At 39.8% G+C, this 18,095-nt stretch overlaps 1 protein-coding gene across 14 annotated transcripts in view; it reads right to left on the reverse strand.

Moving 5' to 3' along the window:
• Positions 1-924: 924 nt before the first annotated feature.
• THRB (thyroid hormone receptor beta) overlaps positions 925-18,095 on the reverse strand; it is a 156,090-nt gene continuing 138,919 nt past the window's right edge. For all 14 annotated transcript variants that reach the window (XM_064414624.1, XM_064414579.1, XM_064414593.1 and 11 more), the window contains 5 exons: positions 16,581-16,728; positions 14,988-15,193; positions 12,092-12,238; positions 7,821-8,079; positions 925-6,401 (listed from right to left, as the gene is read on the reverse strand). In XM_064414624.1, coding sequence (XP_064270694.1) covers positions 6,160-6,401; positions 7,821-8,079; positions 12,092-12,238; positions 14,988-15,193; positions 16,581-16,728 — 1,002 coding nt within the window. In that variant the 3' untranslated portion in view covers positions 925-6,159. The remainder of the gene's footprint in view (positions 6,402-7,820; positions 8,080-12,091; positions 12,239-14,987; positions 15,194-16,580; positions 16,729-18,095) is intronic.

An 18,095-nucleotide genomic window follows, 5' to 3' on the forward strand; every position in this document is an offset into this window, starting at 1 on the left:
CCCACGCTGCTGCTCGCTCGGTGCAACCCCAGTAGAGGCTTTGGCAAGGCTTCCCCACGTGGGTGCCCAAACTGCAGGGCTTGAAGGGATTCCATTTAAGGATTTAATGATTTCCCTCTGGCTCCTCACACACAGCTCCTGCCTTTGAAGGCAGCCCCTCTTCCCACAGGCCACAGTGGCAACAAACCCTGGAGCTCCTGCCACTCCACTGCCCAGGAACACTGAGCCAGGTGTCAGGAATGTGCTCCCAGGGGAGCTCAGGGAGCTCAGCATCCCTTGGAAGGCTGCTGGCACCTCCTGTGGAAGGGGACCAGGAACAGGAGCTGGTAGTGAATTCCTGTGGAAATCACCATGAAACAAGAGCCCAGAATAGGTTTTCCACCTGGGACAGGCCAAGACATTACTCTGGATCCAAGCAATAGGCCTGGCTTCTTCCAGGAGTGAAAGAACTGGAGGAGAAATAAGAACTGCAAAGGAAAATAAGACTAGAGAAATTATCTGAATGAGAAGATCTCCAATAGGTAGGGGACTAAGGTATGGAAAGTATGAAAAGATGGGAAGCTTATTGCCCCTGTCACACCATCCCTGTTTAGACTGGGAGTGGAGAAGGAAAGAAAGGGTGTTCCCTTAAAAAATGTAATTGAGTGAGACATAAATCAAGAGTCAGTTCACTGGAGTAAATTAAGGTTGGCTGCTGTGAAGAGTGAGGAAGTGAAAACCTTTGGTTGGCTGCCCAAGGGAAGGGAGGAGAGGAGATAAGATATGAGGTAGGTGATGAAAGGGATGCAGAAGCACAGAAATGTGAACAGGTTAGTGCTGATAAAACATTGTGCTCTAGGTCCTACTTTTCCCATTCCAGTGGTTTGGAAGTGTGAGACAGAGCTGACAAAAGAGCCTGTAACAAAGAGACAGAGACACCAGAACCACTTTTCAGTTATAAGCTTTTTCTTTTTTAGAATTCAAGCTTACACAGTTATCTATGCCCACTATATTCATAATTACATTTTAATATCTGCATACAAAAGCTATGTAAAAATTATTTTCTTCCCCAAATATACAAATTTTCTCTTTAGATAGTTTAAAACATTTGTGATCACAGATTTTTTTTAATATATTTTAGGCTGAAAAAATATTACCAATCTAGCATAACTCTTAACACTGTTTGCAAAAAAATACATCATCCAAGGTACTTTGTTTTTTACTGTATGGTGTAATGTTTTCCTTACCCTCAGGGCATGAAACTGATATAAAAAAATAAACCAAATAAGTAAAACCCACAAACCTCATAGACAAAGTAGTAAGTCCTCCCAACTGACTTCATAAAAACAAATAAACAACCCAAACCACCCTCCTCTTTAAAAAAATTATGAATGACTAATTTGATGTATTTATGAGCAAACTGAAACGGCAGAGTGCTAAGGAAGTAGGAAAAGAGAAAAAGAAATTACAGTATGTCAGCTAGTTCATGCCCTGATACTATCTTTACCAACATTAAATGTGTAATTAAATAAAGTGTCTTTTAATGTTTTACATTGTGCTCAGTAATTTACATAAATTTAATCCACACCTGGGTGCTGATGTAGATTTACATTTGATTGTCTTGTGCATAAACAAGGTTAGCTTTTAAAGAAGGTAAACTGTGCAATGGACAGTCACAAACAACTTATTACCTGCACAATATTGCTTTTTGAAGGCGACATCAGTCAATGTGGATACACACAAATAATGCATACTCTTTGCGTTTGCTAACATCTATACTAAAACTTTGTGATAAGGCCAAACCTTTTTTTTTGTTTTGTTTTTAATTTTAAAGCAAAAATATACCATAGTAAAAAAACCAAAAGAACCAAAAACGTGCTTACACCGTTTTGAGTCTTTAAGTGGAAAATAAATCTCTATCACACTAGAATAAAATTCTCTCTATAAAATTTAAATACAGATCACTTCATTACTATATCAAAAGGAAACGTCTGGCAATCATTTCCAGATGATCACAATAACAAGACACATTAAGAGGTTCTGTTGCCTCTTCCTTTGTGAAAAGAAAAATGTTGAACACTTTCATTTGCTCTCACAGTGAGAGGAAAACGTTCCTTGGTTGTGGATTCTGATTCTGTCAATGAAAAAGGTTTAGCCTTAGGAATGCTGGCTACATCTCAAAACCATAAGACTGATTTTTAAAATTTATGATTCATGCAGCAAGAAGTCAATATGACACATACAGATTAGAGTTCCATAGCATAAAAATACATCACTAGCAATGACATGCTCTGCTTGTGATTAACAGCCCTCTCTTGGCAGATTTCTGATATAAATGGTCTTTCTGGACAGTTTTTTCCTCTTTCTGATACCTGCCTCTGAAGAAGCAAGCAGTCTGCTCAAAGATGATTTTGGACCTGGGAGGTCTAACTATAAGGTCTACATTTTGGCAGAATGTAAACAAAAATCATTAGCACACACTATATATGTTATAATAAATATCACAACTTAACTGAGATTACACATGAAATGAATATCTAAATGCACATGTTACTTAGGGCAATACCATGAATGGTGACAATCAGGTTCGACAGGAAAAACCTTCTGTGTAAGACCCACATGTAGACCACAAAGCAAACATGAGAGCCATGTGGCACGAGCAGAAACAAGACTCTGGACTGCACTGGAGAGCACAAGTTTGTTATTTCACTCAGAAGGCCAGTTACTACAAAGGGTGCTGACTGTGGCACTGGTGTCTGCCACTGAGGTGGTCAGTCCAGGGGCACAATCCCACAATGGCTTGAGATCACTGATATTTAGAAGTACATCTTCGCAGAGCTAAGGTCAGTTAGTTTTGCCCTCAGGATCACATAAATCAGCAGTCACACTGAGGAAGTAAAGGAAATGACACAAAGTAAGACTGGTAGGAGATCAGAGGCTATTAGATGTCAGTTCATCAAATCTGCCCAACAACAAGCTTGGCTTTAGTTTTTAGTTAGGGAATACTACTAACTCAGTCTGTTAATTAGCGCCAGACTCCAACTTAACCAGAAAAGCTAGAAAAACATGTTGATGTATGTCCTTACTGCTTAGAGCACTGCCAGAACTGTCTAAGTCAGTTGCCTAATTTTAGGCACTTCAGTCTATCTGCAATCACCTAAGGAAGGATGCCTGACTTTCTGAACCCTGACTTAGCACAGCTCCAAACTGCATTGGTATTTTGGAACAAGAAGAGATGTGATGCTTCCTCTCCTGGGTCTCACCTGCAGCACAGTCAAAAGCTTGAATGCCTACTCAAGCTCACATTAAGCAAACAGGTGCACTGGCTTCAGGAGGAATTCCATGCTCAGATCCATGGCAGAACAGGGCTTTAAAAGACACGCACATTCCTTTTTTCTTTGCAAGCCACTGTGGGCATAGGCACTGATGCCTAAGCCTTTCATGTATTTGTCATATATTTAAAGCTTTGTAGATTTCTGATACATGGCTGTAGCTCCCAGTACTTTTCCTACCCCTTTTCCCCTACATTTAAATCAATAAGATAACCTTCGAAGACATATTATGCTACATTCCTGAAATATTATTTAGTCTTGCCTCTTTAGCCAAGGATGTCTTATTTCCTTTTACCATGTATTCTAGACATAGTAAATACGGGACTAGAAACGCAGGAGGGACACCAAATGGGCAAAAACAAAAGGGGGGATTACTTAACTAAATGCTCTTTTAATTGGACACTATTGCTAAATATGCTAATTTATTAAACTTATAAAATTGTAGAAGTTCAGTATCACATGTGCATTTTGCCATATTTGCACCTGGAGGCCTCCAATTCTGCTTTTATATTCCTTGCTATATTAATATAGATGTGAATGTTGATTATGAATATTGAATATTGAATATTGATAATGAATATTAATATCATCTCGAAAGTGTGTTGTTTTGTTCCTAGATTGTGAAGGCATCAGCTCAAGTAAAGGATCAGCTGCTTTTCTGAGTTCCCTATCACATGCTGTAAGTCCTGCACCAAGTCACCCCAACCACCTATCCAAAAAGCCAGTTTCTGATTCTTTCCTCCCAAGACAGTGCTCTACAAGGAATTTGGATAGAGATATTGTTTAGACACACACTTTAAGATGGAGCCAACACAGCCAACAAAAGAGGTTCTACACCAAATATTTAAGAATTAATCTCCACTGGTGTGTCTTCACTGCTACCTGCAGAAAAACTCCTACACACCCCAATGTGTTTCATGTTCTGACAAAAAAAACCCCTAAGTGATAACATTAGTGCTTACAGCTCATCATAGGTGCATATGGTATCAAACAACAGAGAGAACAAGATTCCAAATTCCTAAAAATGTGCCAAATAGCACTCCAAATGCTTTATCTATGATGTAGGGAAAGAACGGTAGGAAGAGTTTAACTCCTCACACACATATATCGTGTTCCATCTATTAATTTTCCTGAGTACCCCGTTTTTATGAGGGGATAAGCACACAACATCTGGGATCAGATATGGGCCATGAGCTTTGAAAGTCAACACATCCACCCTAACAATGCCCACAACTTGCTGGGCAAATAGGTCAATAAATAGCAGAGAAAGATGCAAATCCATGCACAACATGAAAGAACGTAGGGTATGAGGCAGTGCAAAAAACATGAACTAAATCTCTGGTTCCCAGGAAGAAGAGAAACATGTTTTAGAAGTGTCATACAAATTCAGAGGATGGTTTAATATCAAGTTTATAAAATCCAGGGACAACATCCCTGAATGGAGATGGTGATAGAGAGGAACCTCTACCTACAATGTCCTCATCACTGGCCTCCAAATATTCCAGGACTGTGTGTACTGGCTTGCAGACTTCGGCAGCAGGACATTTTGTCATTGCTCAGTTTGGTTCCTGCTAGTGCAGTTAGTGGAAATAAATTAAAAGAATAAAGAGAGCATCTAGCCTAAGGAAGCACATACAGACATACCTGTAGGGAGGGAGAACTCAGTTATCTACATGCACACACACAGGGCAGAGTCAGGTAAAGAGAGAGAGAGAAAATGAAAATATGGAAATATGTTTAAGACATTTTCTGAAGATTTGTAATTATATATATATAAAATTATATATATATGTGCATATAAACTTTATATATATATATATAAAACAAAGGATAACTGCTGAGCAACACTATTTGTATTCCTGGGATAAAGCTCTACAGTCTTGAGAGTTGTTAATAACACAGTTGGTTTCTGTCCTATCTGAAGGTCACCCCATATGTTTCATTCTCCTTGTCATCATTCCACGAGCTCTCATATCCCTGAATAACTCTGAGACACTGCCTGCTATCCCGACAGAGAGCCTTCTCCCTCAGAGTGATGGATTTTCCATACACCTCAGAAAAACAGACTCCTCCACTATCAGGAGCACCTCAGAGAATCAATTTTCTGTCCTCACTCCAACAAACCTTCCACAGAAGTTACCTGGAGTCCAAATTTAGAAACTGAAGATCTTAATATCTCATACACATGGATAAAGAAAAAAAGACTCAGTCCCTTCTAACACTCTGCATTATTTTAAGTACTTGATTTATGGGGCACAGTTAAACTGCATCTGCTGGAAAAAAAACTCAGAGAATGATGGGATCATAATGATGATGAAGATTCTAGACCATAGTGGTAATTGTTACAATAGAAACCATCACAAAGACCAGAAATTTTGTACTATGAATTGGTCAGTTGTACCCTGCAAAAGGAGAAATACAAGACAGAATTGTCAGGGTGAAATTAACAATAGCTGTTTCAATTTGAAGGCAAATTTATTTTTCTGCCACTTCAATCTCTCTTCCCTATTTTCCAGGCCATGATGGGTGTGAGCTGGTGACCACGCAAATGCTGGTGAATGAGATTGGTCTGTTTTGTATTTTCACTGTTAAGCTGTCAAAGCACTCACATCAAAGGACTGAAGAACAAATTGCAATAGTCACAAGTACCCGCATTAAAGGGATGTTTTCATCCATGTGTATACAACTGCCCCCCAGCAACCCCAAAAGAAAACTCAAACAAAACCCCAGCCCATCTCAAGAAACAGAAGACCACGAAAGAAGAAGAACAAACAGGTGAGAAGAGCTGGGCAACGGGATGAAATGACAGCCAGTAGTGCGACGGGGGTGTGGAGAACCACTTCAGTCTCTAATCCTCAAACACTTCCAGGAACAACGGAGGGAACAGTTCTGTGGGGCACTCCACCTTCATGTGCAGGAAGCGGCTGGCATGGCAGGCTCCAATCATTCGCAGGTCTGTCACTTTCATCAGCAGTTTTGGCCAAAAGTGTGCAACATGGTGTTTTCTGTAATTAATGTAGTGTTCGAATGCCAGGAGGAAACCCTCTTGACACTTCTCTATTCTCTCGACGCAAACAAGGCCTGGGCGATCTGTAGATACAAAGCAGCAGAATTATCACTCTTACTTATTTGCTTTAACAAATGCCTGATCATAAATCAGAAAAAATAGGATGATTCTGATGTTAGGCAAGAAAAGAGAGAGACCAGGGACATTTGTGGCACTACCACAAACTTCTTTCACTCCAGCCAACTCACTTGATAGTATTATGCCTGTTAAAAGAAGAAGATAATCCTTCCTTTCTTCATCCAATGCCTGCTTTGCTCACTTACACACACTTACACAGAGTGTAGCTGTTTGGGAAGTGCTTCCTTACAGTGACTAGAACATCAGATCCCTGATTTCAGCTTAGGTTTCTATCTACATTTTTCTGTAAAACAACTAATAAGGAAAAAAAATCCTTGTCAGGTACCTAAATTACAGTTCCTTTCTATCTGTTTTTCTGCAATCTGACTAATGGTTTGATCATGTTTCGATCATGCTTTGATCCCAGGTGAGCATCAAGGAACAACAAAGACTAAAAGTCTGGCTGTCTCAACTGGCATCCAGATGAGGACTGGGAAAACCCCCTTCACATCACTTCTCAGGAGACACCTCTGGGAAACCAGGTAATTTTTGAAATGCCTTTTAGAAACCCTGTTCCAGTATCAGCGTGTAGGGACCTAAAAAGAAATAAAAATGTTTTGATGGGGAAAATGAAGTGCTGTGTTGTGATTAATGTGGAAACCTTTTAATCTCAGATGCAGTTAATGCTTGTAAATCACTGATTGTGTATTGTTATTCAGTGCCCAATCTTCAAAGCCATCTTAAAATAAAATCTTGCCAAATCTGCCACTGCCCAAGAATGGAATTTCCTCTTTGGGCTGGCACAATCACTGGAAGCATATACAAACACATACTCAAATTGAGAAGGTTAGAAACTCTTTGGAGGAAGTTTTCTGTGCTGCTTTTGTATCATGACCAGTTGCAAATGGTCCCAGCATAGGGAAGCAGCACAGCTTGTAAATGCCCATTAGGAAGCAGTGGTGCTGTTAATTAGAAAAACAAGAGGGCAAGTCAAACTAAACATACGAGACTGGTGGAAATGTGTATGAATGCCCAAAACATGACATTACTTGGGGGAGGAATTGCTAAATTATCACTTTTTCATTTAAGGCAAACTGGCTCAAAATCAGAACTGATTTCTTCTTGATGATCATCTGTGGCTCATTCCTAAGTACCAAACTGAGCAAAGTGTGTTACCAAAACCAGTTCCAACTCTCTGAACACCCTGAATTTTTTTCCTACTGCTCACTAAAATAAGTCCCTGGGGTTTTGAGAGAAAATTTCTCTCACATTACTCTAGTCAGCACTACAAGATCTAATCTATCTTATTTCTTTTACAAAGAGACTTGTGACAAAGACCAAAGAGTTTCAAAATTGTTTGGATCCCAATATATTTTTGTTCTCACCTGATGACATGAGCAGAACAGCCTGAAGAAGGGCAACCTCGGTGTCATCCAGGTTAAATGAAGAAAGAGACATGCCCAGGTCAAAAATGGCATCAGACACTACGCCAAGACCCCCATTTTTCAGCTGGCCCCTTGTCACCGCCATCTCCCCATTTAGTGTTAAAGTCTCACTCTCGGGGTCATAGCGAACTGCTGCTCGGAGGGACATGATCTCCATACAGCAGCCTTTCAGAAGGATGATCTGGTCTTCACATGGCAGCTGCAGAAATTATAAATGGCAAAGAAAAATTCATGTTTGTCAGACTGAGTGGCTTTTACAGCTGCAACAGATCCACAAGCACGAAGTTGTAGTTCATAGCCCAGGACACTCCCCTGCATAGTGCAGTTCTCCTCCAAACATGCTCTCTGCACAATCCCCTAGGACCTGTGTTCCTGCCTTCAGGAACTACCAGCAGGTTTACATTCCCTGGTTAGCATCCCCACACACCCTTAGGAAATCTAGCAATAACACAGCTGTTGGCTCCCTCAGCTTACAACTTATCACAGCAGAATAAACTATAATTGGGGCTGGTGCAGACCTCAGCCATCCCAGTGAAATTCACTACCAGCCATACTTATTTCTTACCTGACCAGAGGAAAGGAAAGACATTTGGGAGGGTGTGTAAGAGTGGACTGTGTTTTAAACAAATATTTATATCTAGAGGATATACCTCAATCAGTGGAGTAGGAATTATCACTGCCCATTTTAACAACAGAGATCTAGAATTAATCTAGTAAGGCTGTTCTCCCTGAGCTCCCTACACTATTGATAGACAGAAAATCTATGGTATGGCTACAGCTTTTATGCTGGTGCATAAACTGCACTCTTCAGGACATGTCTTTTCCATGCCATTTACAAAGGCAAGCTTGTCCAAAGGTTCTGTATTTACAGAGTATAACCAGGATGCTGACACATGAGCATAACTTGTTCTATAAAGCATGTCTTTATGTTTTCATAGGTTATTCAATGATAACAAAACCCACCAAGACAGTTTTGAGACTGCAAGCGAACAACAAGGATCTCACATATGAAAGAGCAACACACTTCTACTTGGCTTGAAAGGAGGCAAAAAGCCATTTATTTTTGATTTATATAAAATTATTATATTTACCTGTTTTGCAATTCAAAAATGAAACCCTCCTGAACTATAGGTTTACATGGCAACGGTGTACGTGCAAAGCAAGTGCACTGATTTGGTGGAAAATGATGCAGAGCTACCTAATGCAAGTGGAAAGCAGTTCCCTGCTAGAGAAGAGTTTTAAGCACAGAGCTAGCCATGGTCAGGAAGATTAGTTGAGTCATGCAGCTACTTTTCCAGCAATGCCAGCTTCAGGTGTGAAGTGTTTAATACACAAGAAAATTGACTCATCCTGTTCAGAGCAAATCAGTTTCCCTACAGATGACCCTCAGCTCAGCAGCAGTGTGGGGAAGACTGCAGAGGCACAGCAGCAGTCTCGCTACCCAATGACAATTCCACTGTCTGGCAGCAGAGACTGAAGTAGGGAAAGAAATAGAGTTTAAAAAAATTAAAATGAGAATAGATATGTGAGAGGAACCATGAAGAGATACTGGAAAAAGCAATGGAAGTGAAAAAAAGAACACGAAAGAAAGACAGAGAGAAGGGAGAAGAAAAGAGAAATGAAAAAAACCCCTAAGCCTCTAAACAGAAGAAAGAATAGTAGAAAAGAAACAGGTAACAGTAGAGAAGACATTTTGTGTTGCTTCAGCTGTTTGATTAGTGAGCCATGAAACTAATGAGAATTCTTTCTACTTGATCCTTCTTAAAACTTCTTTATCGTAGCGGCAGTCTGACTATGCCTGTTTTTCAACTGCTTTTCCAATTCTGAAGGATACATGGGACACCTGTTTCACAGATGCCAGGCCTCAGGTTTTATCTGCCAGTAGCAGGAGTTACTAGAGACAGGAGGCTTGAACATCAGTTCTACTCCCAGCTGTGCAGATTTTAATGCTACCTACATTCATCCACTTGAGTGTTGCTACCAGAGCATCCTCCAGTAGCAGGATCAACAAATGTGACTGAAATGCTGCCATGTGTTGTCCTCTCCTTTCTCTCTGTGGGGAGAAAAGGCACAAGGCAGGAGCCTGAAGTGCTCACCTCTGCAGGACATGTGCAAGGCAGCACCATGAGCTGAGCTGTGTGACCTCAAAGAGTATTTACACAGCTTCAGCCACAGAGAAACCACTGATGCCTGGACATTTAAAACTCACATTAAACTTGTTGTAGTCTCTTCAATCTTCATCTTCTAAGCAGAAAGAAAACCAGGAAAGAAAAACAGGAGAAATGCTGAGAAGCAAATCAAGTTTTCCTTATACTTCGATTAGTCTGAGATTGGATACTTAGTTTGAGGCAGGGGCCAATGGTGCCCACAAACTAAGCTGGGCACTCACAGTGCTTTGCTGTCTTCTACATGTGTCCAAAGATGTGAAAAAGAAGAAAAGTAGCCAAGAAAATATAAGTTGCCATGGATGTTCCCTGTCACGTCCCTCTTTCATAGAGATTTACTGCCTTCTCAGACAGCTTCTGGAATTATGAACTGAGTTAATGTTTAAATGCTGTGCAGGCCCTATGAAAAAAAGAAGTGTTTTTTCCTGTATAAAATCTACAGCCCACACAGTGTTGCTTCTAAGAAAAAGACATGGGTTAAAAATCATACGGAAACAAAGCCCCTTCAAAAAGGAGCAAACATTTGTCATTTTCTTCATGCTACAGGAAGTGTTATATGACAACTCAGAGGACAGCTGTCCTACTCTTTAGTATTCATGAGGAATTGTCCCTCACCCTGCCATCACATCGTGCTGTATATGGGCATGTGTCAGGTTTACACAGGGGCTCAGCTGTAAACAAAGCCTGTCCAGCTAAGCCCCATAACATACAGAGGTCATGCTCAACGATGCCTTGACTTCTTCATCCATGCTTCCTGCCTAGCTCTGACACAAGTGGGACCATGGTGGCCAGGAGGGGTAGGAGATGTCAGATGGGCACTGAAGTCTGTGTCTGACTGGAGAGCTTTCTAAATTAAAAAGACTACCTTGGTATGTCACTGCAATTTCTGACCAACAAATGCCAGATCAGAGGAGACAGATTCCCTCAGACACTAAATGCTCATGATTTATGGACATATTCCTAGTATTTTACAATCTTCGTGCTTAGCTACTATTTCATGCTTCCTTGACTGATGGCGCCAATGCAGAGGCTGGCCAGGGTGAGATATTTACACTATGACTACTATTGATACCGACCTCTTCTTGTTCTGTACTTGCTAGGGAACATAGCTCTCCCTGACTGACTTTAAAAAAAAGCTGCCAGCCACAGTAGAGTAAAATTTGATGGCTGCCCTACCCTTCCTTTCTGGTAGGGTGTTGACCTCAAAGGGTGAAACGGAAGGTGTTCCTGCTGATGGCAGGGGGGTTGGAACCGGATGATTTTTAGGGTCCCTTCCAACCCAAACCTTTCTATGATTCTATGAAAATTATTTAGATTATTAAGACTAAAATATTGTTTTAGGCTGCAGTTTTGATACCATTTATTAAATTGGAGGAAAAAGAAATATAATCAGCCATTGCATCTGGTCCTTCAATAAAAATGATACCTTGGTACAAATGAGATCAGTGTAAGACCACTGTATTCCCAATGTGCAGCCAAGCCTTTGAGTCTATTTACTGCATATTTACATGCGAGTATCTACTTGGAATGACAATCCATTGCTTTCACAGACTCTTTTATGCACAACCTCCCCATTCAGGAAAACCAAGTCTAGGGAACCCAACGAGGCAAGTGTCACTCCCAGACAGGGGTGCTTTCATGAATTTCAAGAATTTTTTACTGTGGAGACCCAACTCTACAATACTGTACCTGCCAAGAAGCCAGAAGATACACAGGGAACCATGTGCTGCAAGATTTTATTAAACATATCAGTAATGCTTCTAGACAGCATCTTTTTGTTCATTTGCTTTGTTCAAGGCCACCTCTAAAGACATATCTAAGTCCCTAATAAACCACAACGACTTCCAGATTAATACACTCAGGGTTTCAGTAATCACAGGAAAAAGAAAGTTCATTAAAATACAGATTATTCTAGTCCCATTGATTTTGAGTGTCTTTAATTTTTTTAGTTTTAGACACATTGAATTTTTAAGTTCCATGCCAGAGTATTTTGAGTAGTTTTTAACAACAGGCATATAAATGAGGAGTGCAAGAAAGTCTTCTTACCTCACAAAACATAGGCAACTTTTTGGCAAAATCCACCACTCTTGTAATCGCTGGTGTGATAATTTTTGTAAACTGGCTGAAGGCTTCTAAATCCACTTTCCCACCTTCTGGGGCATTAACTATTGGTGCCTGCCCAATATCTTCTGGCTAAGGATATAAACAAAGATATTTAAAGGAGCAGTCTGTCTTAGAGCAACTCTTTTATACTCCAAAAAGTCCTAGTTGGTATAAAAGAGATGCTAAAATAAAAAGCAACACTATTTGCTTTATAAGTAAAGTCCATTTATGTCACAAAATGTGAATTAATTTGTAAGGCACTTGTGAAAGAGGTGACTGCACAGAGAAATGGGTGACTGGTATGCTTCTAACCATTCTTTGTGGACAGCTGGACTGTTGTGTGCACAGTTTCTTCCTTGCGTCTGTATCCATGTATTTTATGGGTGCAGCACATGCATCTTTTGCTTAAAAATATAGGCATGTTTTTCCTTACAGGACCTGAAACCTCTCAAGTTTCTCTAAAAGCAAAGAGAGTTGAGGAGACGTACTACCCCTGAGAAGATGCTGCTGCTTTGCAGAATTAGTCTCTTTACCCACTCAAAGCTCAGAAAGTTTCTCCAGAAGAGATTGCCAGGTATCACAGGGCCCCCTCAGGCAATTGCCAAGGCCAGTTTCCAAAAGGCTAGAACAACTCATGTGCAAAGCTAAAACAACTTATGAGCAAGAAAGAACAGGCTAACCTAAAGGTGCCCTGTAATGTAAATGGAATTTGAACTCATCTGTGTAAACTTTTGGTTGAAAATTGCCTGTTGCATGATTTTAGCTCAAGGCTTCTCCAAATGAAAAACAAATCATATTTTGAGGATTTCAATAGGAATATACAATGAAATAGTTTCAAGCAGAATCTGTAATGAGTGTTTTTTTATTCCAAATGCACTTGAACTTGTTCACCTGGTTTTTATGCAGCTGGCCAATGTTACCATATATTTTAAAAACAAGCACATCAAAGCTGTTTGGTTTATTTTTTAAGTGTGGCTTTGCAATTACAAACACCTACCAAAGACCATGCAGAGGTTTCATTCTGCTCACACTAAGGTCAAAAAGTAGATAAAATCCAGAGAAACAGACCTTTAAGACTGATGGGCCCCATGACATTTATAGAAGACACTTAAACAGGGGAGGTGCTGAAAGTGCTGTCTGTAATAAAAACTTGTGTTCAACCACTTTTTTAAAGAAACACATCATAAAAGGTCCTTCTGTAACCAATCTGAATCCAAATCTTACTTCTTACAAGAAAAAAACTCAGCAATGTATTAATAAAGCAAGCACCAATTGGAAAGGAACAATGAAGAAGACTGGGCTCAATTATCTGATGGTTTCTACTAAAAAACTCAAACAAATTCATTTCTAGGCTCTCTCCCTTCCTGAATCTTGGGTAACTAAACCACATTGTTTGTGTGCTCATGATAAACAACCTTCATCGCTTCCAAGCAAAAAAGACCAAATGCTTAAACCCACATGAACCATTGTTATGGAGAAAAAGGAAGAGCACAGCATTTTCTTGGGATAGGCAAAGCAAGTCAGGAGAGCCAGCTAAAGATAACACACTGGAGGGGAACTCCTTCCACCTGACTCAAGAGGAGAGGAGGTGCAGACCCCAGTGAAGTCCCTGTTGTCAAAGAACCTGCCTCAGCCACGTGAGGACAGATCCATAACTCCTGGGGCAGACTGTCAGCTTCTCCTGCTCTTCAACAGCTCATTCCCAGCCTCGAGCTCCCTAGGTTTTATCCCAAACCAGCTGACACCTGAAGAACAGCACTTATGTCTAAGAAACCAAAAGTACTACTGCAGCTGTTTCTTGGTCTGCTCACACCTTGCTCTGCAACGCCCCTGCAAAGTGCTTTCTTGGTTCTTGCCAGTGATGACTGCCTGTGGTTTCCTGACTGTAGAGTACTATGAACACGAGCCATTCATATAGAAATTTAGATAGTGTCACTAGCATTAAAACAACCCCAACATTATAAAAGAGATCAGCTGCTCTGAGTACATAATTTCTCTTAGCAATTCAACAGTGAGTTGAAATTCCCATGGTGAATTACGCAGTAGGAGCCTAGGCTTGCAAAAAGATGAGTGTGTTCTATCTGATTTAGTATACCCTGACTGTTCAAGACTCCTGTCTATTTCTGAAATGCAGTCTCTAATCCCTCTTTTGTGTGGTACAAGCATTTTGCATTCTGCACTTATTTCCCTTAAAAATCTATTTAGAAAAATAAAATAAATCCGTTTTTAAGATTGAGCGCCGAAAATCACCATTCATTTTCTGACCCTTAGTTATAGGATGAAAATCTAAGCTGTTTTGTAGGCTGCAATCCCAATGGTATGGTGTATGTATCATCCTGCTCTCACTGAAATTAATTTTCCTTGCCTTATTTTCATTACTGTATCCACCATTAACCAAAAGAGGTAAAACCCCTGAGTTATTAACCAAAAGTAGCAGCTTTTATCTAGAAATTTATATTGCTTTAACACTTTCAATAATAAAGACAACTATCCCTAAATAGAATATATTAAAAAATACAGTATGCATTATAGACTGCTTCTGTTCTTAATCAGGAGAGAAACAATTTTTCTACTTTTTCTTATCATAGCACAATAAAAGTACCCAGCTGAGTAAGCCTTAACATAGCAACGGGCTGTTTATATTTTGAAAGACTGGTCGGATCTAACCCTGAAGTTCAGGCACGAAAAATGAAGTAATAACTATGCAAAATCATCCTTTTTTCACAAACATCAGTACAGTGGTGATACAATCTCTTTGGGGTTGCAATGCTGGGAAGGCACTGCAGAAGAAAGAACAGAACCTGGCTCTAAGAGCAGCGTACAAGGCTACAGCCCTTACCAGAAATTTCCTTTTCTGCTTCCAGTGGCTTCCTTGTGCATTGGTGGCCACATGTGCTTCAGTAACAATTTTGATGAGCTCCCATTCCTCATCTGTTGGCTCTGGTTTGTGCCCAATGGTTTTCTGCAGCTCTTCCCGACGTCTCTTCTCTCGATTTTCTTCTATCAGCTTCCTCTTTGCCAACCTCTTGCTGTCATCCAACACCACTAGCAGGGAAAAAACATACAAAAATGGCAGGAAGCTCATAAGACTGTCAAAACTCTGGTCCTTTGTATGCCTGAAGTACCAGCTGCTTACAAACACCTTAACTAATCAGTAAGGAAGTACCTTGGCAAGACCCACAGTTGAGACAGTTCTCTTACTCTCTCTTCAAACTTTGTTTTCTCAGAAGCTTGGATAGCAAAGAGGGACTTACTGTCCTGGTAATGCTCTGTATACTGCCATTGCCCTCAAGGGGCTGTTCCACCAATAAAACTAATATGCAAAAGCTTTGTGAGGTGCCCAAGTGCTCCTATAATGGACTTGGAGTAATCCATATTGGGAAAGATGCACTTCTGTTTTCTTTGAAGTCATATCAGCATGCTCACACTCACTGCTGTGAAGTGCAGAACATGTACTTGGATGCCAACAGAAGGTAACATGGATCGAAGAAAGTGGGAGCACTTATTCACAGAAGGCTCTTCTGCCTGAAGCATGACACAATCAGGTCAAGATGCCTTTGGCTCTTTCCCTAATCCCCACAAGTGGTGTTCCTGTACAGCCCCATTATTTTCAGTGACTCCAGGTACACAGGCCCCAGGGCTGCTCTGCTTACACTGGTATCCAGCCCCTCTCTTGAAGGTCTAACTGGACACAATGAAATTGTCTCCTTTATTCTATTTCCCTCTAGACAGAGGGCACTGATATACATTACATTAACAATGAAAATACTAAGTTAGACTATTCTTCTGTTGTTTACTGGGCTTGTTTTCCTGTCAGTTCTTCTGCAAAGGATTATACTGGCAACAACCATGAAGGCACAAGGGGATTTATATGACTTCTGGGGGCTTTACGTGACTTCCTCCCATTTGTAGTAATTGAAGTTATTGGTGTAAATCCTTGTGCAACGGCAGGAAAAGAAGACCCCTAAGGATTAATCTTACAGCCATATTTTCTAGTTCTTTAGAAGAGACTCAAAATCTTTGCAGCAGATAACTTCTTCAGGGCTAAAAATAAAACAAACAACTGCAGGATGACTCATACAATGACATTCAATTTCACATCCTCCAGAATATTCTAAACAAGATGTTTTTATCTCAAGCAAAGTGTCCGTCCAGATGCATTTCTCCCTCCTCTCCTCCAAAGAGTGAACATTCCTATTGTTACTCAGCTTGGTAAGGCCAGGAGAAGGTGCAGCCTGATGAAGGATAAACAAAAAATTACAGCCCTGTGAAAGTGGCTTAATGCAACGAGTAGGATTCCTTGGTATTATTAAAACCAGAAAAGGGCTGGCAGTTCTACTTTACTTTAACAAGCTTCATCAATCAACATACTTTAAGTAAACACAGACACTGAAAAAAATAAAATAAAGAAAAACCAGGAAAATATACTTACAATCTGTTGCCATGCCAACAAAGATACATTTTTTGAAGCGACATTCCTGGCACTGATTTCTTGTTACTTTGTCTATCACACATTTTCCTTCATATTTACAGGAATAGGTTGGATGGAGGTTCTTCTGAATGGTTCTTCTAAAAAAACCCTAGGTGCAAGAAATTGGAAAGCATTAGCACTGAGCATTTTTTAAAAATTGGGAGCTGCTTGATTTGTTAGGCATGTACCTAAGTATGCAAGATAACACACTTCATTCCCAGAAGTTCTCAAAGCTCTCAAACCAGTTTTATAGTGTATGGCATTTCTCTTGATTTTCCCAAACAAAAACATATAGACATCTTAGATAAGTAAAGGTGCAAGTACTGCTGTCTTGAGACACAAATACTGTGTACGTCTTCTTGTAGTCTTATTTTTTATTGTTACCTTTTTTTTTTTTTGTATATGAAGTATTTTTGAGCCCCTTTTCAAACTCTGTAATGATTTTGAAGGATATTGAAAGTCATACACATAGTTTTAATTAAAAAGCAGCTTCTGCAAAGAGTAAGCATGGTGTTGTGTTTGTGCTATTAAAGGATTGAGGACAAACAGTTCCACTGCTTTATTTCCATAAAAGCCAAATAACCAACCAAATCTGGGCAAGAAAAAGACTTTGCAAATACAGTCTACACAATCTTTGAGTTTGGTTCGAAACTGAAAGGATCCCTAATTTATAAATTATTTGTGTTTCTGAGAAGCAGATTTAATTTGTATTTACCACAGAATTTCAAAAGCCCCATCACCACCAAAGACTCATCTGTCTATCTATCTATCTATCTATCTATCTATCTATCTATCTATCTATCATAATACAAATCTATCCTGCAAATTTAAACAGATCCTAAGACCATATGAACTAATAAAATCCCACTGAATTCACTCATTCAAGTGCCCCATAAAACCTTGCTGTAGGTAATGAAATCAGATAAAAGTTATCTCTGAACATTATGGATAAAATCCTGGCATTAATTTCAACATGACTTTTCTCACTGACTTTTGCAAGGGCTGGATAAACTCCCCAAGACTGTAAGATATGAACAAGATAGACTGTAAAGCAGAAAATTTAGACTTCACTTTAATTTCAAGTTTCACCATTATTTGGGACTGTGTAAATTCAGCAATGCAGCTTGGGATTACCTTGACACAAAGAACACACTGACACTCCAGTCCTGTTTGACTGAGGCTGCTCAGAATGGCTTTGGTTTTAGTCAAAACAATGGCAAAATTCAAGTGAGATTTTACCTTGTGAATAGTCTCTTCAGCTGGGATTTTGTCTAATGAATAGTCTCTTCACTTCAGTAGGCGAAAGGTCTGTTTTTAAATCATGTTAAATAATACCCAGTAAAATCTTACAGCAGTGCGCAATTTCTTTTAACACAGAATGTTGAATTAACATGTACAGATAAGTCTGTATTTCAGCTTGTACTCCTAACTCCAGTGAAAATAATGAACAGCCTTGCCCTCATTAGAGTTTTATCT

This window comes from Passer domesticus, chromosome 1 (assembly GCF_036417665.1).
Source record: "Passer domesticus isolate bPasDom1 chromosome 1, bPasDom1.hap1, whole genome shotgun sequence".
Lineage (NCBI taxonomy): Eukaryota > Metazoa > Chordata > Aves > Passeriformes > Passeridae > Passer > Passer domesticus.